Source organism: Tigriopus californicus, chromosome 8 (genome assembly GCF_007210705.1).
Source record: "Tigriopus californicus strain San Diego chromosome 8, Tcal_SD_v2.1, whole genome shotgun sequence".
Taxonomy (NCBI): Eukaryota; Metazoa; Arthropoda; class Copepoda; order Harpacticoida; family Harpacticidae; genus Tigriopus; species Tigriopus californicus.
In genome coordinates this window covers 7,597,977-7,624,574 of record NC_081447.1, presented here as the reverse complement: position 1 = coordinate 7,624,574, position 26,598 = coordinate 7,597,977, and the positions used below count along the sequence as shown (strand labels likewise).

At 42.3% G+C, this 26,598-nt stretch overlaps 3 protein-coding genes across 6 annotated transcripts in view; 1 reads left to right on the top strand and 2 right to left on the bottom strand.

Moving 5' to 3' along the window:
* Positions 1–90: 90 nt before the first annotated feature.
* LOC131884722 (uncharacterized) lies at positions 91–762 on the bottom strand. Its single transcript, XM_059232586.1, has 2 exons — positions 470–762; positions 91–394 (listed from the first exon to the last, which is right to left on the bottom strand). The coding sequence occupies exons 1-2, from the start codon at positions 684–686 to the stop codon at positions 141–143; spliced, it is 471 nt and encodes a 156-aa protein (XP_059088569.1). The 5' UTR covers positions 687–762; the 3' UTR covers positions 91–140.
* A 6,416-nt stretch (positions 763–7,178) lies between these two features.
* On the top strand, positions 7,179–26,140 carry LOC131885896 (longitudinals lacking protein, isoforms A/B/D/L-like). 4 transcript variants are annotated; one of them, XM_059234087.1, is made up of 5 exons: positions 7,179–7,345; positions 15,774–16,048; positions 16,205–17,039; positions 17,124–17,207; positions 21,963–23,707. In XM_059234087.1, the coding sequence occupies exons 2-5, from the start codon at positions 15,875–15,877 to the stop codon at positions 22,649–22,651; spliced, it is 1,782 nt and encodes a 593-aa protein (XP_059090070.1). In that variant the 5' UTR covers positions 7,179–7,345; positions 15,774–15,874; the 3' UTR covers positions 22,652–23,707. The 4 variants fall into 4 exon arrangements, with proteins under 4 accessions (XP_059090070.1, XP_059090073.1, XP_059090072.1 ...); XM_059234090.1 differs by lacking the exon at positions 21,963–23,707 and adding an exon at positions 24,025–26,140 and having other exon boundaries at positions 7,181–7,345; XM_059234089.1 differs by lacking the exon at positions 7,179–7,345 and adding an exon at positions 13,855–14,208.
* LOC131884832 (otoferlin-like) overlaps positions 26,135–26,598 on the bottom strand; it is a 35,538-nt gene continuing 35,074 nt past the window's right edge. The window contains 1 exon segment of the mRNA XM_059232716.1: positions 26,135–26,575. Coding sequence (XP_059088699.1) covers positions 26,395–26,575 — 181 coding nt within the window. The 3' untranslated portion in view covers positions 26,135–26,394.

Below are 26,598 nucleotides of genomic sequence, written 5' to 3'. Positions count from 1 at the left end.
ACAGATATTTTACTTAGTCTATAATTTTGAAAACGATAGGCAGCTACCAGTCGCAATTTAAGGTTTTAGACCAACGCGGACACAATAATGTGGGATATGAAGAAGACTTTAATCCCGTTTGGGCAACAAAAAATTCAATGTCACTCATTGTGCAAAGCGTCGACCACATTCAAAAGGAGCACTTGTGTCGCTTCAGGATCGATCCTTTTGACAACGTTGCCCACGAGATCCTCGGACAAATTCACATAAGATAAAGTGCATTGAAATTCTTCAGTATCAATCTCCTTCATCCATACCACGTTGCATGTGGTAGAACCAAAGTTCAAATTGGAGCAATGAGCCGAGCACCATCGTCTCGCGCCTTCCAATTCTTCAGGAATTGTGTATTGAAACACTAGAAATGAAAACCAACACAACATGACTTTTGAACAATGCCCCCAAAATTGCCATACATATTATTATTACTTACGTTTCTTTGAAGGTTGCTCAATTATGCTGATACCGGCAGCATTTAAGTATGTTTTTTTGTATTTCATCTTGACTGTACCAAGATTGTTTGCAGCCAGAATTGGCAAAATGAAAATAGACAATGCAAGAGTAAGCCTCAAAATTCCACTTCGATCCGCCATCATGGTTACAACGAGTCTGTTGGTTCGCTGAGGTTCGCTTTGGAGGACCCCTGTCATCGTTTGTCCTGTTTCCTAGGCTACAGAACGAGTGTTGATGACCAGTTGTGGAGAAAGCTTTCGAACAATATAACAAAACATTAGGTTATTTTTAATTTGTTTATTGATCGCTAGTTTTTTTTTTCGGACACTAAGGGTGAAAATAACGAATTGATGAGTAATAGAATTAGATGCTCGAGAGTTTTTCAAACCCCAAATACTGGTCGTAACATTGACCTGTTGTTTTGGCCCAAATAACCCAAATAACTTCAACAAACTCTAACGCTATCTGCCATGATCGTCGTTCTTTCAATTGTTGTCCGAATTCTAGATTGCAAAAAGAGCATCCTTGCCACCCCTTTTCAATTTTGTGTTCTTTGATTCATGGTATATTATTTCGTGTGTATTATTACTGCATTGTTTTCAAGAAATCGACTCCTGGCTCCAAAGTCTACAAATGGACAGGTGTTCCCAAGGCATTTCATCCTACGGTGCGGTTTTTGGTTTGAGTGAAGAGAAGGAAAAAAAGGATCCCACCTGTTACTCTAAAGTCGTCCCTACAGTTGTCAAAATGTGTCCTAAGCATAACCAAACAGTGCAGAGCTGGCGTTATTAATTTCAAAAGCCCAAGCCCATCGCTCAAAACCCTCAATGAACAATCTTAGATGGTCTTGATTAATTTGTGGTCTGAGCAGGAATACCACGACTTTTGAGCTGAACAGTTTCCCCAACATTTAAGGAGGCCAACTGTGGACGAATTGGTCTTTTACCCCGTTTACCCCGTGTCGTGGATGAATCTTTCAATTCAAATTTCTTCAAGAATGCCACTCTTTCCTACTAATCCACATTCAACTGGTTGGATCAAATGCATAAGCCAACTCAACCCAACTCATATCAATAAATGAAGAAAATAGTTAATGCAAATAGAAATGGTGCTCCATAGATCCTACATGCTCTACGCTAATCTCGTTGTAATCGAATGCGTGTGGCACACGGTGCTGACAATCCTCCCAAATCCTTCTTTTGAGTCCTCCGCGATCAATCCTCAGTGATGGCAAGCAACATTGGCCAGGTTATATCCTTCAATTGCATCCGTGACATACTGAACGGTGCTCACAGGTTCCATCAAGGTGTTCAACTGTGCGTGCTAGGACCACTGATGAATGATGATGGTGTCGATAATACAAAGGTGTTTTAGAAAGTCGGCCACCTGGATAGCATCAAAGGAGCAAAGACTTGTTCAGAGCACGTGCATGTACAAAAAAACGAGATAACTAGTGCACTGGAAAGCCTTGAAGCACAAATGGTTCGACCAGATGGGCCACGACGATTCCATCTACGTGACACCAGTTTACAGGTTCCCAACAATCAACACACAAAGCACAAAATGGATAAATGAGGCATACAGGTGATAGATACGTACAGCCTGTAGTTTAGTATAGGACAAGTGGTTGACTGTTGAGACGATGCAACGCTTGGTAGAATAAGATGTTAAAGCGACGTGATATCGGGGAAATATGATTTACTTGCCATTTCCGTCCTTGTATCCTTGTTAGGGCGCATCATCTACCGCTTATTATATTTTAATCTGCTTCCAAATGTACATTCATGCCATTTTCAATATTAATGGGTTCACAAGATAGAGCTGAGGTCTGAACATTGGCCCGAAATTGGCCGAGTTGACCTTTCAAATGCCTCCTTCTCGCTTTGCGCTCTTCGATCGTATACGTAGGTAGAGTCGAGAAAGTCAGGCGAGGTTAAATTTAGCTCAGAGCCAACCCAAATGTTAATGCAGCCCCATGCCAAGCCACAGTCCCAACAGAGTCGTTCTATGTACCCCAGTCCTTCTTGAACATTGTGTACCGTGCTTATTTACGCTGATCTTTCTTTCCTTTCTCTGGGAGGGAACCGTAGGAAGGGGATCAGGAGGGAACACCGTTGAGAAGTAACGCACTCAAATCAAGACTCCTTGGGGTGGCTTGATTTTTCATGCTGGTGAAGTGAGAAACAATGGTTGACTCGAATCCCTTTTCCCTTTGTTTTCCGATGTTACCAAACTCTTTGAACTGTTACGATTGCAGAATTGATTACTCTTATGCTAACGCTTATCCGTTATTCCATTTCGAAAAAGTCTTATTGTCTGTTTTCATTGCTTACCATATTTGCTGGTAGTGCCTTTTCCTGGCTGGAGGGTGGATAAAGATTTGGGGATTTATTTTTGAAACCAATGCGTCAGCTTTTAGTGTTAAGATTATTGTCATCTTCTAAAATTCTTAACCCCAGAATGGGACCCTAGTCACCGATATGTGATACCAAATGTATACATATATACGAAATAATATATCCAATGAGACTGTAGGTACATATCTCACAATGAATATTTTCCTAAAAAATATATTGGCTAAGCTTTTGATTTTCTGGATACGCTAATGAATGACGAAACCAAACAAATTTGGTTAGGATCAGTTCAAATAGGAAACAGATTTGCCGTAAGCATGTAAGACAAGTGGGCAAATTGAAACACATGACAAAATCAGTCTTTGGTCAGTGCCGGTTGGCGGGGTATCTTGTGTAAAGCTTTGCTCCATCCGGATATGTGGGGACGTTTAGGCAAGCTCTGGTAGGTTCGTTTGTTTGCTGTTACCAGTGTCAGTGATGCAATTTTGGGGGCTCACACTTTTTTCATATTGCCATATGAGGAAAGGTCACCTTCGTTAAAACTAGATTGAAACAGCTGAGTCAGGTTGCGCCACAATCGCGTTAAGAAACTTGATTGAAGCTCATCCAGTGCCTTTAAATCTATATTTACAAAAAAAATCGTCATATCTAAAAACCCTTAGACATTAGATTAAACCGTTTTAGTCCAACATTCATTTGCATAAGCATGGCCAGTCAAAACAAATTGTAATAGAAAACGAAAAAATGGTTGGTGCTAGAGACCCTAGTCAGAGACGCGCGAGGTTTGACAAGTGGCTCCACTTCAAAAAGTAAGCGATCCGATGAACTAAAAAGTTTCCAAACAGAATTTGAATTGATGCGCTGTATAAAAAAGAGTACTGTAATGTCAAGCACCATTGATTTTTTTCCTCAAGGACACTTCGAAATTTTACTCAATGACAAGCTGATTCATGGATATGGTATTTTAGATTATTTAGAATTGTTTTGTTACTTTCTAAATACTCTCTGAACCCCTTTTTTCATAAGATTAGATTGTTAAAATATTTTATTCCATTATTTGCATTAACATTTTGGCATGTGAACTTCTTGAGTCTCTCAAGGAACAAGTCCTTGTTAGACTGAACAATGTACTTTGTTAAAATGGTTGTACTCTGTTTTTTGAAGCGCATTACTCCAAATTGACCATGGCAGCAAGCAAAAAATCAGCGTGAAAACTATATTTTATTGAGAAATACCATACTGATGCAATTCTAACTGCAAAAGACACTTTAATGTTGTAGAATGATTTGGTTGAACCCAAGGTGAATCAAATTTGTCAAAAACCATTCAAAGCTTTGCCTTCTCATGCAAAACTAACATGCTCAGTCTTTTTGGAAGTGACTGACTCCCTGTTGAGAAAGTTTCCAAACAAAGCCCATGTTCGTTGACAATTGGCAGCCAATCATGTCGCTCGAATTTGATGACGTATACTCAACCTCGCGGGTCTCTGCATCCAGGGTCCCTAGTTGGTGCCAACATCTGGTCATGGGTAAAAGGCGTGGAGACGCTTGTTTGATGGTGAGATCAGAGAGCGCAAAAATAAGAATTCCCAGATCGGTACACTTTCTATGCTTTAACATAAACTGAAGATTCTTAATAAAGAAAGATCAACAAAGGTTCAATCTGAATAGACGATTTTTCTCTTGGGTTCCTTTTTGTCATTTATGGAGGGTTTATTAGGGCTGACAATATGTATAGTTCTCCAAAATAAAACACAATAAATCTCAGAGTTGAGAAGATTCTGCAATCCTTGGAGCACTGCAAAAATACAAGGGTTCAAAATTTGTTGACCTTTTGAGTGAGAGTATCATTTACACAATTGCACAAATATTTACGGTGATGTTTTATTTTTCCAACATTTTTCATTTCTTTGAAAAGTAAAATGTTTCAAAAAACAAATTCCTGAACGTACCATGTCATAGAGTGTCAAATATAATTGAATTTCAATACCAAAATCCTTTATGATTACCAGAAAGAATTTGTTTTTCTTAAATAGATAGCGTTATTCAAAAAAAAAATAATTCCAATTAGTATATTTAACAATGATTTGGCACAAGCTAACATCACTGGCTAAAAAGGACTTGGCGAGCCAGATTCCAGATCAGAGAGCTCAGATTCTCACATTAAGTGATAGAGAGCTGAAATTGGTCACAATTTGAAAACCCTTGACACATATTTTTTTAAAAGTATGGCATACACAATTTGGTCACAATTTGAAACCCTTTGTCACATTTTTGGACGAGCATATTGTGGCAGCTGAAATCAGACATAGTTGGTCACATTTTCAAGAATAATTTTAGAAACTCATGCACTTTGTTCATTTCCTGAAAAGCAAATTAAGTTGAAGGACAATATTCTTTTAGTGGTCATAAGGGATCCCATTTAAAATTCTGGTCATAATTTTTATTCATAATTTTCATCATTCATAATTATGAAAAAATGAATTTGATAAAAAATAAAAGAATCTGAGAGTAAAGAGTTCACACACACACACACCCAATTATATGTAAAGATATTTTGATCAAAAAGTTTAATGCATATAGGTAGTGTTTGTGTTAATGTGAATAGTTCTTCTTAAGTAAGCAAAGTATGCTGGATTATCAAAATAAAATATAAGTTTTATCACTTGATGTATACTTGAATGCATCATACTTCATTTGCTAAGGCAGGGGCTGTGAACAAAATGTTTATCCTTGAAGTTCAAAATGAGTCTACTCATTTGAATTCACTTACTCTTTTCAAAACTCCAAGTCTGGATGTTATGCTTCCCTTCAATCTGGACAAAAACTAGTCACCTTGTCACCAGGCAAGGTAGATCAGCTCAAAACGATATGTGAAACACCATCTAGTCCACTAATAGCTACATTTTCAATTCATAACAATTTGTCACTTTTTGTCATGATTTGAAACCTTAGATGTCACATTTATTTTTCTAGCATCTGAGCACCCTGTTTGATTCCAGTGCGCATTGTTCATAAAGTTTACCAATATGGCTTGTCAATTGAACGCGTTCAGGAACAACTGACTTTATTCCATGGAGTATAATTAAAGACAACGTATGAAGCCAAACCGTAGAGTGGATACATTAAACTTTAACATTTATTCCATTTTACATGCTTGTCAAAGCAAATAGCATTGTGGTATTGAGCCAATTGGATAGTGCATTCACCGAAATGCACCAAGCATGTTCATTTTGTTGGGTTTTGTAACATAGCTCACTCAAAATCACTCGATTATTAAAATTCAATGGGCGGATGGTGCGAGTTGATTGTGATATTGTCTTAGTTCTCCCTCCCCAAAATGCTCAAAATCAGGGTGCCGGACCAAATTATTTCTTGAATTTCCTTCACTTGACATGCCCTATATTGTACAGTTCGGACAAAACATATTTCCTTCAAACTTCACAATCCGAATTGGTTTCGAAGGAGAGAAAGATCCTGCCAGAGTTCTGTTTGAAATTCTTAACTTCAAGTTGTGTTCCATTGCCGATTATGGTCTCACGAAACACGTCCCATTATGTGGTAGTTTCTATTTAACCATGCGTTCCCACTGCATCCAAGTAAATGATTGGTGCGAGTTGGTGGAGATCAGTGTGATTGTAGATCGCATATTGCCACAAATAAGGCTTGATTGGAAAATTGGTCTCGTTGGCCGAAGGGAATCCTCTTTCATGATGCCAGTTTCACAGCATTTGGATATGTAGGAGAGATCGAGACCGAGTTGAAGATCATTATAGCCATTTTCAAAACCACTGTGAAAAAAGACAATAATCAAGTTTTGAAAGTGTTCGAAATTTGCAGCCCATTGGTAGAAATGAAGTGGATCATGAATTCATGAAAATGACGCAAGCTAAAAGACAAAGAGTGGAAGGATGAGCTCCTTACCAGAATTTCATTAAATAAGCTCTAACTATTGAAGATCAAATTGTTTTTCTATTGAAGATCAAATTGTTTTTTCTGTATTAAACACATGTATTAACACCAACATGTAAATTTTGGACAAACCTTGTGCTAAGCCTACAACCTTGCTAACAATAGATTGACATGAAGTGCTGATTAAACCACAAAAAAGGTAAGACATTCATCTTTTGCTAAGCATTGTATGTACCGTTTCTCCTATTGATGGTGCTGGCTATCGATACGAATGCCCTTACGGATATTCTTTTTAACAGTCCAAAGACTCTACTAAGTAATAGACTCGGTCAGATTTAGGCCTGGGAATCCTCGACAAGTGAGCAATCTTGAGAAGTATTTTCCGGTCGTCGTTTGAGAAATACGGCACCCTGAATCAGCTTGTTGTTTCCTTATGGGAATAGAAAACGGGGACGCCCATGCTAGGAGATCCTTTCTTCCAGTTACACCGCGTTAGTTGGCCCCCGTCTGAGGTGCCCCTTTCGTTCATATTTGAAGTCCCCTTTTGTCAAGTGCTACCGAGAAGTGGGTGGGTCGCGAGCTTGTCAGTTGGTAAGTTATTCTGAAGGCATAATTACTTGGGAAGGATGCGACCCAAGAACATACAATACGAGATTGACACGTTTTAAAGGCTTATCTACTTTTTCTCAAAATTCTCGTTTATTTTTACTTAAAGAAATTGCTTTGGGTGACCGATGAATTCTCAAAATATCAAACCGACGCCATGGGTTTAACTCACAAAGATCGATTCTTATTGTTAACTCGTTTAGGCCCAAGTAGGATTAAAGTCTTGTAGACTGAATTGTTTGGAAACTAGATTCTTCTTGAACTCGCAAGTTTACCATCCAAATGGTCGAATAGGTACATTTTTTGCAGTGATCATGAGTGCCGGAAATCATGCTCGGGAACCTCCATAGCCATCCCCATCATGTGTGTGGGATGCCTCATTCAGTAAATTCATGGCTCTCTTGCCTAACTTGAACAAGACTGTTCAGCATAGATCTATGTCGAGGTTCGCCCAATCAGTGGCAACTGGCCGCCACCATATCCGCTGGCTATCTTGTTCCCTTTTGGCTCTGCAAGCACAAAATGAGCAGACAACAGCAGGGACTACAGGACTGGCATCCATGGGTATGCGATGGCAAGCACGATGGCAAGCACGATGGCAAGCACGATGGCAAGCACATCCTCCCCATCCTCCGGCTCTTTGAGCGGAGTAGATGGAGAGTAGAGTGTTACTACCGTACGAACAACTGTACCATTCCCACCAAGTCCAGCACGATCCTTCTCACTATTCGGTCCATTTTCCCCCGGTTTTGCCGAGCAGAAGAAGAGGGAGATTGAAATAATGATGATGCTAGTGATGCTAGGAGGAGTACACTTCTAGTAGAAGAAGTCGTTCTTTTGGGAGAGGAACGGCTTTGTCGTCGACTTGTCGCTCCAAGATCGAACCCACAAGGTCCTGCCCGATGTGGGATCGTGCTTCATTCCCCTTGGCTCTGAGGGATGGATGGCCTGCCAGTTTGAGGCGACTCCTAGTCGACTGGCCGACTTAAACTGCTTATCCCGACTCCCTCGACCCTGGCTAGATCTTAGTTAAGGGACAAAGAATAAAGTAAGGGGAAGAAGCAACAGATCCAAATTTCCCCAACTCTCTCCATTCAGAAGTCATGGCATTAGTACCGTCGGCTCTCCTAGTGCGCTTGTCTTTAGTAGCCCATGGACTGAAAAACGTTTCGTCGAAGTGCAAAGAGGAACTTTGACTGGAAAAGAACACGGCATACGATTCATGATTTTCCACTAGGTAGACGAATTGAGTGAGTGCGGGTTTTTGGTCCATGAGTTCCAAGAATGATGACTCAATTTGCTCTACACGATCGTATCTTCATGTACCTCCATGACTGTTGGATAAGGAATCAAACTTTTACCCTTGGTTTACCGAGCTAAATATTGGGATACTATGTATTTTGGCGGTGTGCCACTCCCAAAAGAGATGAATTGCAAACAAAAATTCATATCAAAAAGCTTTTTAATGCAAAATACCTTTAAGTCTAAAGCAATTGTGAAGGCGTTATAAAGCATGTAAGGGAAATATTGAATAGCAATGATGGAATGGGTTCTGACCAAAATAATCTAAGACATTTAGGAGTAAAATGAATGTTTTATGTCTTTCGATTGTTAATTGTCATTTTCATGAATATACACTACAATAACATTGCAATATTTTTCTTCCAAAATATAGCTTGCTTCCTTGAAAAAGAAATTGACTTGGATCGTAAAAAGATTGGAAGACACCCGCTTAAGATGATTAATTATAGTAATATTCATTCATTGCAGGGCGGTTCACCGAACAAAATATTCATTATACCCTGAATTCTGAGGACAATGATAAAAATGGTCTATTTGTCAGGAATGAAGTTTCAAGTTTAAGAAAATTTGCACGTTAAAGAACTTTTAGAAAACTGCCCTATTATCCTTGAGAAGTGAATTGAAGGAAAGCAAACAACTGACGTCATTTTATTGAGCAAAATTATGGACAGTATCTTCAGCCAACTTGCACTGTGCATAGATTTAATTTGACATTCATTTCAATTTGATGGTTTGCTGAAGCAAACCGTATTCTAATATTTATCCAAATTATTAGTGCAGTGACAGAACTACACCAAAACTGTCATTTTTACTTTTGTAAGACAACTTCACTTAAAACTGAAAATTCAATTGGATCACATTACAGGTTGGCTGTGTTTTTTGTCTGAGTTCTCCCTCTACAATATACTCAAAATCGAAGTGCCGTTATATATTTTCTTTAAATTTCCTTTACTTCACATGGCTAATGCCCATAGTATTACGTGGTTGCTTGGTCGACTCTAATGATCTGACTTTTTTGAGACGAGGTGCTGGTTTTCTCGTGTTATTTTACCTAACCGAAACGATTCCCTTAGGCAACATTAGCGTTATTTACGTCGATGAACTTTTGGCGTTAAAAAAATGATTTTAGTATTGACATGTCAACTGGTTTTCTTCACCATGAAATGAACTTTTGTTGTGTTCATCGATAGCACTCTGTCGCGATTTAATTTCAGCAATTCATACTGGTTGCAAAGAAAGGGCAAAATTCTTCGACATTTCGAAGTTAAGCTTTAAGGTTCCTTATCGTTGAAGATAAGATATTGGTGCACGTTTGATTCTGCATCTTAAATCAATAAACGGATGGAGAGTTTTGAGCCAGGGTTCAAGTAATCACCGAATGGTCAGTTCCACTTCAAAAATTAGATCTTTCAAGGAGTAAATGCCTCATGGTTCAACAAATGGTTAATATCTGTTTCAAATATTATTCGCCCGTACATTTGGGAACGATGAAAAGTAAGTTGTTCCCATAAAATCATTCTCTGTCCCTTTGGTGGTTGTAAATAATATTCTTGAAATTTTAACCGCAAAATAGCTTAAAATAGAGCAAAAAAAGGAGGAAACATTTTTTTTTATTTTGCACCATTTGAGGACGTTTAGGCATGCTTTGGCAGGTTTGTTTGCTGGTACCAGCGCCAGTAAGGCAAATTTGGGGCTTCAAACACGTTTTTGCGAGGCTGACCGTTCTTTCACGGTACCTTGAGGAAAGGTCATCTTTGTTAAAGCTAGTTAAAAGTGGCAAATTCGCGTCACTGACACTGGCAGGCACGTTTATTTCGATCATTAGACCATTTTACTTATAATCGGCTGGGTACAATTTAGAGTCTCAAAACTGTCCTGGTTAGTCACAAACAGAGGTAAAAAATCGACGAAGAACGTTAAAACTATATTATTTGGGTGTTCGGTTGCTTAAGTAGGAATAATTTTGATGAAGATAATAAGGCAAATTATGACTGACACAGAGATAACATGTAGCTAATAAACGTAAGATTGTGAAGGATCCTTCAATAAATGCATTTAGCGCCATCTAGCTGGTTAAGGGTCTAGTGTTCGCTCATAATCTTTATTGGAAAACAAGTTTATAGCCCCAAGAATTTAATTCTGCCAATGATATTATGTGCATTCCAACATGTAAACCATTCCATTTAATCTGCCTTTTAGATTTTTGATCAAAGCAGCTTTAAGCACATTTGGTACTGGCAGGTGATGTGTTAACGAATAAGCGGCAAATTACTGCCAGTGATGAAAACTCTTCTCACAAAAGAAGTATGTCAGAATACCAATTTTGAATTGCGGGATTGAAATGGCACAACTGCATCATGCTACCACCACCACCACCTCTGCAACTAGTCCTACTTGCTTGCACCTACCTTGGGGCGAGTGACGATGAAAGGGAGCATAAAAAGAGAGCCATTTTGGCTTACACAATCTCCACCTTTATATACACTCTACATACACATACACTAGTACTCATAATGCAGTTGACAGTTTGCTTGCCACCTCTGCCGAAGCATCAATAGAGGAAAAAGTGTGAGAATGAGAGCTAAAGGGAGCACTAACCATGGAATATTTAAAATATGGCTTCATCGGTTTGTGCTCTACCTTACTCTCTGTAACACATAAACACGCGTCAGGTTTATGTGTGTGCGTGTGTGCCATGTGTCAAGGTTATTTGAAACGGAATGAAAGGATGATGATGATGAGTTTTCAGAATTCCTCTCAAAATTGCTTTTTCGACATTTGGTATTGACTCGACCTAAACAGATGGATCCCAGATCGTGTCTCAAATCCGCTTCAATGAGAGGGCTTTATTGCAAATGGTTGTTAATGTGTCAGATGAGTTCGTAGGGCTCCTTCGTTTGCGTCTTTGTCACGGACATACGTGTCGCATCTGGATGGGTTGGTTACTTTTCTTAGTTGTAAGAGGTCTAAAAATGTAGTATTAGTGTGGATTGCTCTACTTAGACCGATATTAACGCATGCTCAGAATGAATGGAATCAATTAGCGTAAAGTGTTCAGATTTTTAGATGCCAGCGATGCTTTGAACACATTTTGATCATTTGTGCTTTCAACAGGAATTGCACACAAATGATTCTCCACTCCATTATTTGTTCAGATACTGAATTATCTCCAATAAACTTGATCGTGGATGGTCCTTTTTCCAAAGAACCGTTGCAACTTGAACCAATGGAGTTCATCTACTAGAATACAGAGTAATTGCGCTCGTGATTTGCATATCTTATTTAAGTTACAGTTGTGTCTCGAGTGTCGAAGAATTCGCTAAACCACGGCATTCTTTTTATTACTGAAGAGTCACGTTGGTGTTAGTTTAAAACTGGAAATTGTGCCGTCGTACAGAGGATAGAACACAAGCTGGCAGGATATAGTATAGTACGTATATAGACCGTTGTCTTGAAGGTTCATTAGTTGAAACCCCACTTTCAACCACGTCAGTATGTGAACCCAACGACTAAATATGGAGACTCGAGACTTCTAGAAGATGATCAAACCTATCTCTAACCAGACTCGAGAGTGAGCAATACCAAATTATGGAGTCAAGGGGGATGTTTGGTCATAGTTGGCGTCGGTTCAAGGTGTGCACCCCAATCCTGGCTAGTAGCTGTCTTTTCCTCTTCTCTCTTTGGGTCTCTGAAGATCACCCACCACCCTGACTACCCTTATACCAGGAGCCATTCACCTCTAGAGCTCTCCACAGCTTAAATAGAACACATATCGAGGAGTTGGGAGCATCCCCCTATCATCTTCTCCCATGGCTTCCTTCTTGAAATGGCGAGCAGGCTTTCTGTCTCTGTTGTCTTGAACCTCAATCGCTACAACAGGCACACCTGGCCATCAAACCCCCATGAGCATCCCAATGCTTTGAGATTAAGACGATGGTGGAAGATTCGTACCTCATATACGAATTTCGACCCATGCAAATATCTAAGCGGGGTCTACTGTGGGTGAACTTGATCGGGAAACAGGGCCTTAAATCTTCCACATGTACACCCCTACCTTGTTCCAAATGGTACTGTAAATAGATATGATATTAATCAGATTGAGCAGAGTTGTCATTTAAATTAACAGATCCTAACAGATTATACTGGTTGCTGTTTGGCGAGATTTTTCAAAATATAACATTGAGTCTTGTAGCATGTATATATACATCTAGCTGAAAATGCTATCCAGTCATGTATGATCTTGAGGCTTGTTTTCCAAAGGGAGTTGACTTGAAACGGGGACCGAGCTTTTTTTCTCTTTTTTTCACCCAAGCAAAAGAAGCTAACAATCTTTAAGAGAGAAAGAACCAAGTCGAGAAAGGAACCGACCGCTGAACAACTGCAGGAGGAACTACTCAACGGTAGGTAGGAGAGGACTGGGTGTGTTGAACCTTTTTGGCACCTCTCCATAAGACTTGAAAGAAATGCTCCTTGTCCCAGGTCTCTGTCGTTCTATACATAGGTGGTGTTCAGCATGTATATCGAGGTGCTCTTTTGTAGGTAGGAGGCTTCCGAAGGAGACGAGCCACCGATCGACGGCCGTAGTTCAGTTTCCCCCAACCTGAGGCACACAACTTTCTTTCCATTTCGACCAGGATGATCAACACACGAGCCTAGTGTAAGTAAGCATGGCCCGAATGCCCACGTAGAGACGTAGATGGACTCGAGGAAGTTCTTTCTCAAGCCAGAAAGATGAAGAAGCGTCCCTGAGGTAAGGCTGTTGCCTTGATTCCATTCTGAGAGCAGCCAGAGATGAGAACAAGAAGTCCGAGAGGAGCTGTTCTTCTTCAAGACCGTTTGCTGGCTCCCCAACCGGCGCCCTCTCATGTGGCCCAGATTGTACTACTACGGCTATGACTTGACACACACACACACACACACGCACATCCATACATGCGGTTTATAGTATGATTGCTTCTTCATCTACAATCCTCGTACATACTGAACCGGGGCTGCCTCTACTCCATCCAACAAGAACCGTCGGCGTCACGGAGGACGCCGCTGATAGCAAAATTGCCTCCTACCGCACATCATCGCTTCAGATGGCTTTTGGCTGGATCTTTATTGTAGCGACCGTTCGGCGCCTCTTGTTTTCACTGGGCATCTCCCCACAGACTCTCATGTGATCTCCCAACTCTTAGGAAATTTTCAAATGAGGAGGAGTCCTCCTTGAAACCCCCCCTTCACCAGTCCTTTGTTGCTTGCTGTGCCATCCGCACACATTGGAGAAGGCAAAGAAGTTTGCCATATGTGTCACAACTGGTCTGGGGTGAAGTAGCCGGCAGCAGCAGCCACACCACCAGCACCACCACCAAAAACAACAACAACGACAACAACCGACCTCCTCTTAAATTGGTGAGAAGGAGACGAATGCGAAGAACCCTCTTCGGAGTTTGCCCGGGGGAAACCAGTCGACTGATGAACCTTCAACTGTGCACAATTCTAAATCTCTGAGAGTGACGGAAAGCGAACATCTTGAACCATCATTTCATTTTCGACTTATCGCGGTAAGAGATTAGCCAAAAGCTATTTGATCAGTTCTCTCGGGCCATTTCGTTGTTCGGCATCAGTCGTAAGATGTTTTTATGGACCAGGCCTTAGGTGCTCGTGGATCAAGGACTGATTCTCATGCTCAGGCACATAAACAGATAGGTAAAGTGGAGAAACTGTACTCGCCTGTTCTTGACGGTTTCAAGCTCTTGCGTCTAGTCGTAGGGTCCTCGGTCGATTTTCGCCTGATCAGCAACGCCTTCTTCATCTTAGGGAGCATGCTAGCTTGCACTAGAGCACTCTGCGCTAGCATCGCAATTAGTTCTTGGATCAAGGAGCTCTCTTGGTGTTCTTGAAAGCGCGCTCCATGCCAGCCAAAGCTGGACCAAGAACTCATTTTTCCACCCTCAACATTGGCTTGAACTCCGACGTTCACATAGAGAGTAGTATCACTATCACCGAGCAACGTTTAGATCCTCTCTCGCTTTCACCATGCGAGCTTCTTCCTCGCCCCTTCAATGCACCTATGCACGAGTGTGAGCATGTGCGTATTTGTAGGAGTCTAAATGAACAGAAGGGCCAAGTTAGCCAGCCATCTCAAGACACATGAGGGTTGGAACAAGACCGAGGGACTGCTTAATACCACCAAGTTCGAGCGTGTACTAGGTCCCATCCTGTATGTAGTAAGCGTACTAGTTGCTCCACACAGCCAGCTTGCAGAGGAATTTCTTGAAAGAGGCAGCAAACGGTCAGCCAGCCTACCATATCCCTCTAGCAGTCTATTGCTGAGCAAATGTTCAAACCTTTTTGTCGAATGGCTTTCAGATGCTTGAAACAAGACCTTGTTATGAGACAGGCAGAAGATGTAAAAATTGAAAGAAAGGGATTGGTTCCTATCAGGCTTTCCAGGTTTAGCATACCTAAAACAGCTAGGCTTTAAAGTTCGAGCTCTGAGATTTATTTACTCAGGGGGGTTGTCCCAGTGAATGCAAAATTAGGATCCCAAAAAGTTATATCAGTTCAATAATTGAGTCATGAAATTCTATTAGAAATACCTTGCCAGTGTCATTAAGTCGTGGGCTCACCATGCAAGAGATTAGAGATTACGTTTTTGACTCCCGACTGGCCGGTAAAGTGGCGAGCAGCGAGCCGCCAGGAGACCGAGAGTAGTCGGCTTACTCCCGCGCCAACTTGATAGCAAGTTGTGCACGACCGAGGTTCTGAACACAGAAGTTCTGGCTGAAGTAGCCTAAGCCATGGACCTTGTCTAAGCAGCCTATCCTAGGTTGGGAGCACCTAGTGCACTGCTATCTGGAGCCTGGTGAGCGGTTTGGGTTCCGAACTTTTGGGAGGTTCAGTGCCAAGCAGACGCCCCATTGAGAACAAGTCTTGGAAAGAAAGAAAGAAAGAAGGACGCAAGTGAGGAAAGAAAGAAGGAGAACGAGGAGGCTGCTGACTGGCTGGCTGCATGGTACGTCGATCGAATTAAGACGGAACTTTCCATCACCATCGTCAGTCGGGGCGGAGCACTCACAGCCAAGAGAACAAGAGCCCTTATTCTGTAATTTGGTTCCTCTTTCAGTGTATCCCATCTAGTCAATCGTGAAGGATCAAGACAAAGATATTCCTTGCGGGCTTTGAAGGTGTCCATCATTGCAGTTCGGCCACCGTCCCATTGTCAAAATGGGAACAGAGCAACAGTATTGCCTCAAGTGGAATAATCATCGCTCCACTATCCTATCAGTGTTCGACACACTCTTAGAAGAAGAGAGTTTGGTGGATGTGACGTTGAGTGCCGATGGTCAATTCCTGAGAGCCCATCGCGTTATTTTGTCCGCATGTTCACCATATTTCAGGGTAAGAATTTTGGATTCAATTTCACGCCTCGTGTAAAGATCAATTAGATATTGGGAGTAAACACTACCGGAAACTGGTTTTGAAATCCTATCTACTACCATGAATGCAATGAATCGGTCAAAGTCCAAAGGTTACATTTACATTTTGATTTTGCAGAGCCTCTTCCGTTCTTCGTTTCTCCTCGACAAGGCCCCCGTCATCGTTCTTAAAGATGTGGACTTTGACAACCTCAAATCCCTGGTCGAATTTATGTACAAAGGAGAGGTCAACGTGCCTCAACACATGCTGCCCACATTCTTAAGAACGGCAGGATCGCTTCAAATTCGCGGATTAGCGGAAGGTGGAAGCAAACATTATGAAGGCCAGATGGGCGTAGATGCCCCCTCATCTTCTTTCCCCGCCTTTCCCTCTCCAAACAACCACTCCACACCCAGAGGAGGTGGTTCCGGGACTGGGAGTGGAGGAGCAACGTTTAAAGAGAGGAAAAGCACCAATAGCACCGCCAATAATGTCAGCGGGGGTGGCATTTTAGCAGCTAGACTAGCTCAGCTGAGTTCAGAAAACACGTCTCCGTTTCTCGATTTTGGAACTGACTCGTTGCTATCGCGCCCACCAAGTCATCAAGGGCATCATCAGCCACCGCCCAAGAAATCTAGGAAATCTGAGAAACCAACTCACAAGGACGAGTCGAAAAAGGAGAACAAACTCAAGATCCCTCCGTCTTCCCCAAGCAGCAATAAGTCTATTTCCCAAAGCAACATCCCCAAGATCTTGTCTTCGAACAACAATAGCTATGACATCGAAGAAGGTGCTCTGAAGATTGACGAAGACATCGACAACGGCAAGGATCACATGGGTGAAGACTCGATCGCCGACAAAGACGAGGACGATATTGTTGACTTAGATGGTTCTAATGGTATCGACAGTGAGGAGGAAGAAGAGCCTTCCATGCCTGGACCTGACGGGCATGACTCCCCAGCTACCTTACCACGTAAGTCAAACATGAATCGCTTAAGCAACCTCTCGGTAACTTTGACATGGAACTAGAAGAAATTATCAATGTGGGGCATTATAGGTGCATTAATCAACCCATGGACTGGAGAAGAAATGAGTCTGAACTACGATGCCGGAGAAAGTCCGAACCATCGAGGCGGAGGTGGTAAGTGTCAGATTTTTCATGTCCTTCCTTCAACGCTTTTCGGGTGTCTTTGTTTTCCTTTTTCCATTTCTTCTTCTCTCCTTGATACAAGTTGCATATGAAATACTACTAACTCCAAGCTCTTCTAATTACTCATATCGTTAATGCATACCGAGAAATGCTGTCAATTCGAGGAACATGGTAAGTAAGGCATCCTGGCATGTTTATCTTTCCTTCCAAGCGGATTCTGGTTCGCTCTTTTTCTGTAATTCTTAGCATTGGTTATCATGCCACTGGCTGAAAAGTACTAACTTTTATTTTCCCCGGATAAGCCCTCTAAGACTGGCCTCAATCTGGGCACAAAAAAGCAATCTCAATTTACGCTCAGACTTGGTTTCAGCTTGAGGATTTTAAATTCAGAACAATGCCCCCGTTTGCCACTTCTTGCTTGTTTGCCTTAATTCTTCCTCTTTGGTGAAAACAAGAACCTTTTGCTCACGGTTCATGCCGAGTAAGTGGGGCATGCACACATGCACACACACACACATTTACTCACACATACACCACTTGCTGGTGTGATATTCGTTGTTTTAAGCCAGTATCGCATTGCTAATCAATACAGTAGGAAACAAACCTTCCAACATCAGTATGTGCTTGAATGCCAAGGGAGGGGACGTGCTTGGCCCTTTCTTGCTCATTTTCGTCTTCCGTTGCCAAGTCGTCGTCCGCTACTGCTGTCTCTGCCGTGCTACCACCACAGGCTCCAACACCATCTCTCCCTCCTACCACTACCACTACTACTACCATCGCCAACACCATCATCTTCAACAACGACGTGATCGTTGTTGAGTCGCCGCCTAATCATTCGTCCCCGAGTTCTAATACCTTTTGACTCGTCTCATGGCGCTTTGTTGGAAGGCACTTGGTGGTAGGAGGTTTTCTTCCTCGCCCTATCCATGCATTCGCCGTGTGCGTTGTTCTCGTCGACGTTGTCGATCTCTTCCACGTTCAGAGAAGTCTCAAAGAAAGGAAGGAAGACGATAGAGAAGGAGGAGCTTAAACTCGGTGGTAATGGCTTTAGATGGAAATGGCGAACCGTCACGATGATGGTCATGGTGGGAGCAGCAGTGGTGGTATTCTTGATTTTCCTAAGCTCTTTGCGTCTCCCCAGGTTGGGTCATCATCTTTTATATGCACACGTATTGTGGGCTCTCGCTCTCATTCACATGCACTTGCTGATACTGATTCCTCCGCTGAATCCTCGCCAAAGAGATCCATCCAGTTGGACCAGGCATAGATGGATGGATATTTATGTTGAGGATGATAATCTTCTTCGTTCTCCGTAGCGAGAGTGCCAGTGAGCCACCATATGCATGGCTCGTACGTGTCCGTGTGTGTATGAATGTGTTCACGAACTGAAGTTGGACCCCATGGCCATACAGGTATTGTGCAGTATGCTTATTACTGCCTAGAGGAGTAGCGAGGTTGGATTCGGAGAGGGGTCAGATTTCGTTACGTTCTTCTGGAAAAAAAATCAACAAGGGGCCAACTGAGCTAATTTAGGAATTTGCTGGGCAAAACTATGGTTCACCAGGTCGACAAAACGTGCTCTGACTAATGCTTAGATCATTTTGAATGCTGGCATATTTGATTTGACCCATGCAGTTAGGAAGATACCATTAAGGGTACAAGTCGTTGATGCATATGTAGTATATATTATTGAGCTGTAATGCGTCATTGTTCCATCGAAGAAAAGCTAAAGCAAACATGACCCACCACCATTTGGTCATTTGAACGGACAGTGTTTGATTGTAAGCCTGGACATTGCAGTTTACCAGTCAGTCAACTACCAAACAAGACAGTTGTGTCCGTCTGTGTAGTAAGTTGATGATAGCTCGTCCAAAAGTAGGAGCAGATCAGAGAAAGACATTTGAGACTTCCGAGAACACCTGTAGAAGTGGTGCTCCTTTCGAATATGGCATTGTCTACCGACGCTAACACAAGCCAAAAGATCCAATTGAGAACGTTGTCGATTGTACCTACTATTTCGTCTGTTGCTCTCCTCCCTGTCTAGTTTTCCTCTCGTCATTACTAAGTCAAAGGTTTTCATTTATCCTGTACACCTACGCGTGCGTACTGTACTATATACCTAGTATGTACTACATATTGTATGTAGGAAATTACCACCGCGGCCAAGGTGTCCATCGGATAAGTCAAATCCTGAAGCCATGCAAAATGGAAGTCATCGTGTTGCTTTGATGGCAGGTGCCTTATCTGCTCACCTTCGTTGTTGGCAGTTTAAAAATCCTCACTCCAAGTCCCGGTATTATCTGCTACCATGAACGGCGATGGCGATTCATTCCTCACGTTTACCATGTTTCTAAAATCCATGTCAACTGATAAGAGTGATTTTGATTTGAAGCTAACCCTCGTGAAGAGTCTTCGTGTTGGGTGGATGAGTAAAAAAAATGAATAACCCTCCTCACTTTACCTAGACTTCTTAGGGTTTCTTCCAGTTCCCAATAAACTGGCACTTTGACTTCAGTCCACCTCTGAACTGCATGGCTTAGCCCGACTATGCTGTGGGTCTTATCAACGCCCCCGACGGAAAAACCTTTTTGGCTTCAGTTTACACCATCAGCACCAGTTCGCTTTCATTACCCTGCTCACAGTATTGTATGTAGTTGTAACGGTCGAGGTTTTGGTGCACTACCGTTCCCTAACTTAGTCACTCGTACACTCTTATTCATATTGATAAGTGCATGCAAGCAACGAGTTGGGGGAAGGCTGAAAGGAGCAGAAACGCCAGGGCCTCCAGGATTCGGATGGTTCTTATCAGCGGTTTAGAACGGCAGAGTAAATACAATGTAGTTGGTAGGTAGGGTCTTTGCTTAGAACCTGGGTTGTTTTCACGAGACACAGCTCCGCTGCTAATGGCACCTTTCCTAGTATGCTTCAACCACATCAGGGGAAAAAAAGATAACCATATTCGTATTTATCTTAAGGATACGGGTATCCTCTCAAGCTTGGGTTATTTAAGGTCTGCATGTTGTGTTCCCTATGGAGTATATGGTTTCATTGTGTGCTTAGACGATTAATTTGGAGCATTCAATAAAGAGCGTACTCGAGACTGAAGTCCAAAGAGAAGTTGCTTTTTTCAATGCATGTTCAGATGCAAAGGAATTCAATCAATACCGAGTTTTTCGCAATTCTTCGACTTCTACGTCAAACGTGTAAGTGGATCAATACTTCTAGTATCGTTGGTAGAGCACATTGACGTCCTAGTAGGTGTAGTCTGTTATCAGTTGAGGCTTGAACGCAAGATAGGTTTATTTAGTTTTGAGGTTTTGGGTCCGTTGATTTTGGTGTTGTTGGTACCAAACACACCATGATAGTGATGGTGGTGTTGGTAAAAGTAGTAGTTGAAGTAAGAGTTGTGCGATATGATAATATTGTTGTCAAAGTCTGGCTCATGCATGCATTATGCAAGCTTAGAATCTCATGATTATGGTTATTCTAGGAACCAAGTTGAAATGGTGTCGATTTTTTTCTGAGCCCTTTAAGCCACTAGATCCGTAATGTTATGCATGCCTTTGTACCCCTATTGTTCCAATGACCTCAATTCTTGCATGCTCACTTACTTACTTGTTGCGTGGGGTTTTGGAGCGATGAAACTTCCTGTTGTTCAACATGGAGGGAATCCCAAGTCTAAAGGTAAAATCAAATAAAACAAATTTACTGCTCTGCTACTAATTTGTGTTTTTCAGCTTTTGCCGCTACTAACATACAATTTCCAGTCTAACAGCCCCCTCTGAGGCAAATTCGAGTATACTCCAACCCGTCCTTGCCAGCGGACCATTCAAATGCTCGTTCTTGGCTTGGTTGTCAATGGCAAGTGTAACGTTGCCCATATTTCTTCTGTTGGAAGCCTCTCTCTCTATGCTTGCCTGCTTTCTCTCCCATACGGTATGATACTTTCGTCACGGTTTGATCCAGGTTTATTGTACGCATATCGATGATGATGATAATTCTAAGAATGATGGTAATGATGTTGTTGTTGTTGCTGTTGCTGTTGTTGGTGGTTGTGGTGGATATTCTCTCAATGATACCCACTGCAGCTTGTTCTGCTGACTCGAAACCAAGTTCATGCATACGTTGCCTTTGAGTTACGTTGCGATGGAACCGGGCAACCAAATTGGTCCCTTCTCTCTAGACACATGTTATGGTGGTGATCCTCCTCCCAGATCTCAACATGAGAGGGAACACAGTCAAAATGGCCTCCACCTCAATTACTTGTGTACAATGTGTTGCACATTGAAGATATTTCAGGCAATTCCTCATCCAGAATTCCCACCCTTGCCTTACTTCGATCTTACCTTTCCCTGCCTCGTGCATTCCAAATCCGAAAATTCTCCTTATCAATGCTCCTGTACAACAACAAAAACTTCCACTTCGCACTCTAAAAAAGCAACTAGAACTATTCTGGAACCATCTTCAGCAATTCAAGTAAGATTTCACCTTTCCTTTGCTACGACGTAGCCACAAGCAACAAAACATAGCGAGAGCAAAAAATATTGGCAATCTTTTCTTGCGGTCCATGATCGCCTCCTTGTTCCCTTGAACTTTGGAGATGCGCTCTCGCACGTTCTTTTTGTAACTGGAGATTGCCAGGCAATAGCCACACCCACTGCAATTGAGATCGCAATTCCGCCAGAACCAACCAACCAACCAACCAGACAACCATCATCACTGACTGTGTCTCCCTCTCTGTTGCAGACACTGGACTGGTGGGGTGGCAATCGGCGGCGGCGGCAGCAGCGGCAAGCTTGTTGGGAGAATTTTCGGAGCATTCCGTCCCGTCGTCCTTGCCTCAAGCAGCTGCAGCAGCGGCAGCTGCCGCTGCTGCTTCTGCCCATTCCCGAGGTCCCTTGACCTCCTCGTACACCTCCTCCGTCATCTATGGGGTTTCCCGAGTGGACCCAGCCTCCTATCATCGAGGCCGGCGGTCGACCAAAGTGTCGCCGAGTAAGAAAGTCAAGCCTAACGGGAATGTCCGGCTGAAGCGGTTGACCAATACGGATGATGTATACACGATTGAAAAGACCCCCGACGGAGACAAGTTTCGGTGCAAAGCGTGCAGTCGACGCTTCAACTTGAAATGCACTCTCTTGCGTCATGTACGTCATCAACACCAAGGCCGGTATAGGCCGCATCCGTGCCCTGAGTGCGGACAAGTGTTTAAGCGAACGGATCATCTTAAAGTGCACTTGAAAAAGATTCATCAAGTAGTCACCCTGCCCCGGATTATCAACCGGGGAATTAGCTCCCCTCCCAGCACTCCACCCCCATCCTCGACACCAGGTCTTTCCCAAGCCCTGTTAGGGGGCGGGGAAGGCATTGGTATGGCCTCACCAGCCTCTACGGCCTCGTCCACAAATGGGCCCAGCAATCCTGAGGATGCTTAAAATGGCTCAATTAATGTCCAAAGGATTTTCCTCCTGTAATATTGGTGGTTGGCTGTTGCCCTGCTGAAGTTGTTGCGGAGCAGTTAATCCAGTAGTAGATTGGGAACAAATATCCACCCACTTGTTTAGGAAAGCGCATTGCGCTAGGTCTTTTTTTTTTGAAAACTTGTAATGCTCAATTCTCTCATGATACGGTCCATGAACAGTGTCCATCAGTTTTGCAACCTGTACTTAATTTAAATCATAACCTTATTAACATGAATGCTGAAGTCATTACAATCAGCATCTCGCCTAGTATTGTCTGCGATCTTAAGTTTGGAACCGGAACTCTTGCCTCAAATTGCAACTTATGTACTTAAACGTCCAAAATACTCCTAAAATGCTCTCATAAAGTTACTATTCCTATTGCTACACTTTATGAAACGACTCTCTGAAATTCGCCAGTTCCTAGTACGCAACTCGTACCACTTCACCACCCAGGAACACTTGCAAATACTCACCTTAAAACATGAATACTCTCGAAGTTTTGGAACTTGACATGAAACATCCAAGTGACTTCTACTTGCCTAAGATCTGAGTGCTGCAACCAGTGACAACAAATCTTTTCTTCGTCAAATATTGACCGCACGGCCTCTACTGTAAACTCTAGAAACTAGCATCCTCTCGCAGAGGAAGGGAAACTATCTGGCTACCTTGTCAGTCTCGTTTTGAATTATGATATTGTTCTTCTCATCCAGGAAGTCGCTTACTTGCCTATTCATATACATATATATTACTGCACTTACTTCATCCCCCCACTCCCCCCCACTCCCCCGCCATCAACTTCCATAAAGATTATTCCAAGAAAAATTACAGTTATAATGACAAATACTCTTGGTACTACTACTACTCCATTACTTCTGCAACTTCTAGTACTACTACTACTATTACCACCACTACCACTACTACTACTATAAACAACAGTCATTGATAGGGACTAGTATCCTACAATGACAATGACAATAATTATGACAAAAATGATAATCATGTCCAATAAAGTACTGATACTCTCTCTCACTCTTTCTCTCTTTCTTTCTGTCGCCTTTCTTGGCCGTTAATAATCTTGTGGTGGTTTGGTCTTTGTTGTTCGTGACTCATCTATCATTATCCATTTTTTATTTGGGCAAAATGGTTGATGCTTGATTGGCAATTTGTATGTCTCTATGTAGTATGTCTTTCCTCTGGTGACAATGGTGATGGTGATTATTTTCCCGGCTCACTCCCAAGTAAGTTTCCGCCTGAGATCTCAGTCCAACATCTGTCGTTTAGTACTATTCTTGAAAACCTCTTTCGATTGCAATAACCTTAACTTCGATCTTTTGCATTTATTCCAGACGGTGGATCCTTGTTCCCGTCACTTCTGGATCCTGCCACCCTTTTGGCAGCGGCTACCCGAGCTCATAGTGGGCTGGTTGGCGACATAGGCAATAACGGGAGTGAGCTCTCGCCCGGAGGCCACAGTGGTTCAAGCGGCAGTCGATCCAACAATGCTGGAGCCGGCGGGGGCGGGGGCAGTATCAGTGGCAATGGCGACGGGAGCTTGTCGGACCGAGATCCTAGTAGCAATAAGTATGCGTGTTCACGATGCGGCCGCAGCTACCTTCATCAAGCCACGCTCGTGCGGCATCAGCGCTATGAATGCGGCATTTCCGCTAGTTACCCATGCTCGCTCTGTGGCCGGAAATTTAAGCGCCGAGATGTACTGAAAGGTCACATGGAGAAGTGCGTGAACAAGTCGACTGCAGGTGTGGTCAGCGCCTCTTTCCCAACCACTCTTAGCTCGTAAAATGGATCGTCCATCATTGTTCAAATCAATTGCTAGTTCAGATGACTCGCACAAGTCAACCCAGGCATTGGCAGAAGAAAGTCCCCGAACAAGCCAAGCAACACACATGATAATATCTGTTTGTAAATGTTTCCTAGCTACGTCGTGATTCGTGGGCAGCAATCCTACCAACCAGTTTATGCCATATCTTCTGATTGGGAAGGTACTTCGAACTAGTGGTAAATTTCCCCGATATGTTGAAAGGAGTCTAGATGCAACTCCTGCTTTCGTTTCTCTCCCCTCCTCTCCCGAACACACACACACTCCAATATTTTTTGGGGCCGACTCAGTATGGTTATTAGATGTTCCGCCTGCCCTTCCCCACTCCTTTTGTCCCCATCTCGATTCGTTATCAATATGAAACAGGATCATATTCGTGTCCTGTTAATTTTGTGTTGCAGAAACAAACTCATTTTGAAAAAAAAAATGATTAATATACTCGCCCCAACTTCACTTGATAATTTATCGTCATCATTGCAGTTACCCATCTCTCTCACACTCTCTTCCTTCTCGTATCCCAATCTCTCTCTCCTTCCTTACATACATGAGTATGACCTTTTGAATCTGGATCACAACTTGCATATTGTTCAATCTAAAAAAGCACAAAAACATACCCTAGGTCACAATCCCTTTAATTCGTTTGAACAATACTCCTCACAATACGAAATGACAAAATGACAAGTCTCGTTTCTTTTGTCCTCGGCCAGTTTCCGAGTTGTCATTTTAGTCATGCGGATTACTTGAGCAATGTCCCCAATTTGGCCTTTGGAAGGGACTGGGTGGTTCGAAGTTTGAGGGAGCGACACGCCTTGTAAAAACTCTCAAACCTTTCCTTCTTTAACACGAGTAATTTATTAACGTGAGCACGATTCTCCTTTAAATTATGATTTTTGCTATTACTGCATCCATTACGAATATCACTTATCATTATTATTATTACAATTATTATCATTATTATCATTATCGGAACTGTAGCCCCTACTCCGACAACTTGAGCTATCTTGAGCAACTCTATTTCAATCGCCCTCGTTAGTGTTGTCGTACATTTTCTGCATCTTGAATTATTTCTACCCACTAAACTGTTGTTACTGCGTAGTTAGTTTCAATCATTTTATCCTTTACCACCCATGTGCAATCAAACCAATTATCCCTTATTTCTCTTCCTCTTCTTCATCCTTCGTTTTCACATGAGGATGACCATTTACTTCCAGAGTAATCATTAGTTTGTTCTTCAATTTTCCACGTGACTTTTTTTCTTGGAAAAAAGTGCGCCAAAGTAATTCCTAGTCAGTCATAATTGTGTCACCCATGAGCCTTGTTCCCTCCTTCCCAAGTAATTGCCCAAGATCAACGCCTCTCGTTCCTCGGTATCCTCGATCCTCATCCATTTTAGTTGCAAAAAGATACATCGACACCAAACTACTAGATAGAAACCCACTTGACCAATTAAACCCAGAGTGCCATATACCACATCAAACTGTTTTCCTTTGATGATCCCCAGACCCTAGTTACCGAAAAGTCTCAATCCCGACTCAATTTTCTTGGCTCTCATATGTCCGAACACAAACTCTACTACCTACCTATTTGCATCTTCAGCAACAATAAATCACAATTTCTGAGTTCAAGTCTTCCGACTTCATCACCTCTTATGTAATGGGTATGGTTAACAAGAGAAGGATCAATCGATCAATCGTCTGGTCAATGAACTAACAGGTACTCGGAACGTGTCAATGAGATAGAACAATTTGGATATGATGGTGCGATATGCTTGAGATTGCTGGAATGAATTCATAAGGAAATACGCCCAGACGTTATCGCTTCGCATAGGAATGAAGACGTCCGAGATGAATAAAAGATCTATGCTGGGGAGTGTCGTCGTTTAGGCCCCCATGATTTTTTTGACCGTATATCCGGGCAACGCATAGAAGAACATGGCTAAGAACAGCACGGTGAAAAGCCACAGAAGCACTTTGATTATCGTCCACTTATAGTTGTGCCACACGATGTACCGAATAGACTTGATGGGATTCAGGAACCACATGAAAGACGAATCAGGGCGACTGAAGGAGAGGAAAATAACGAG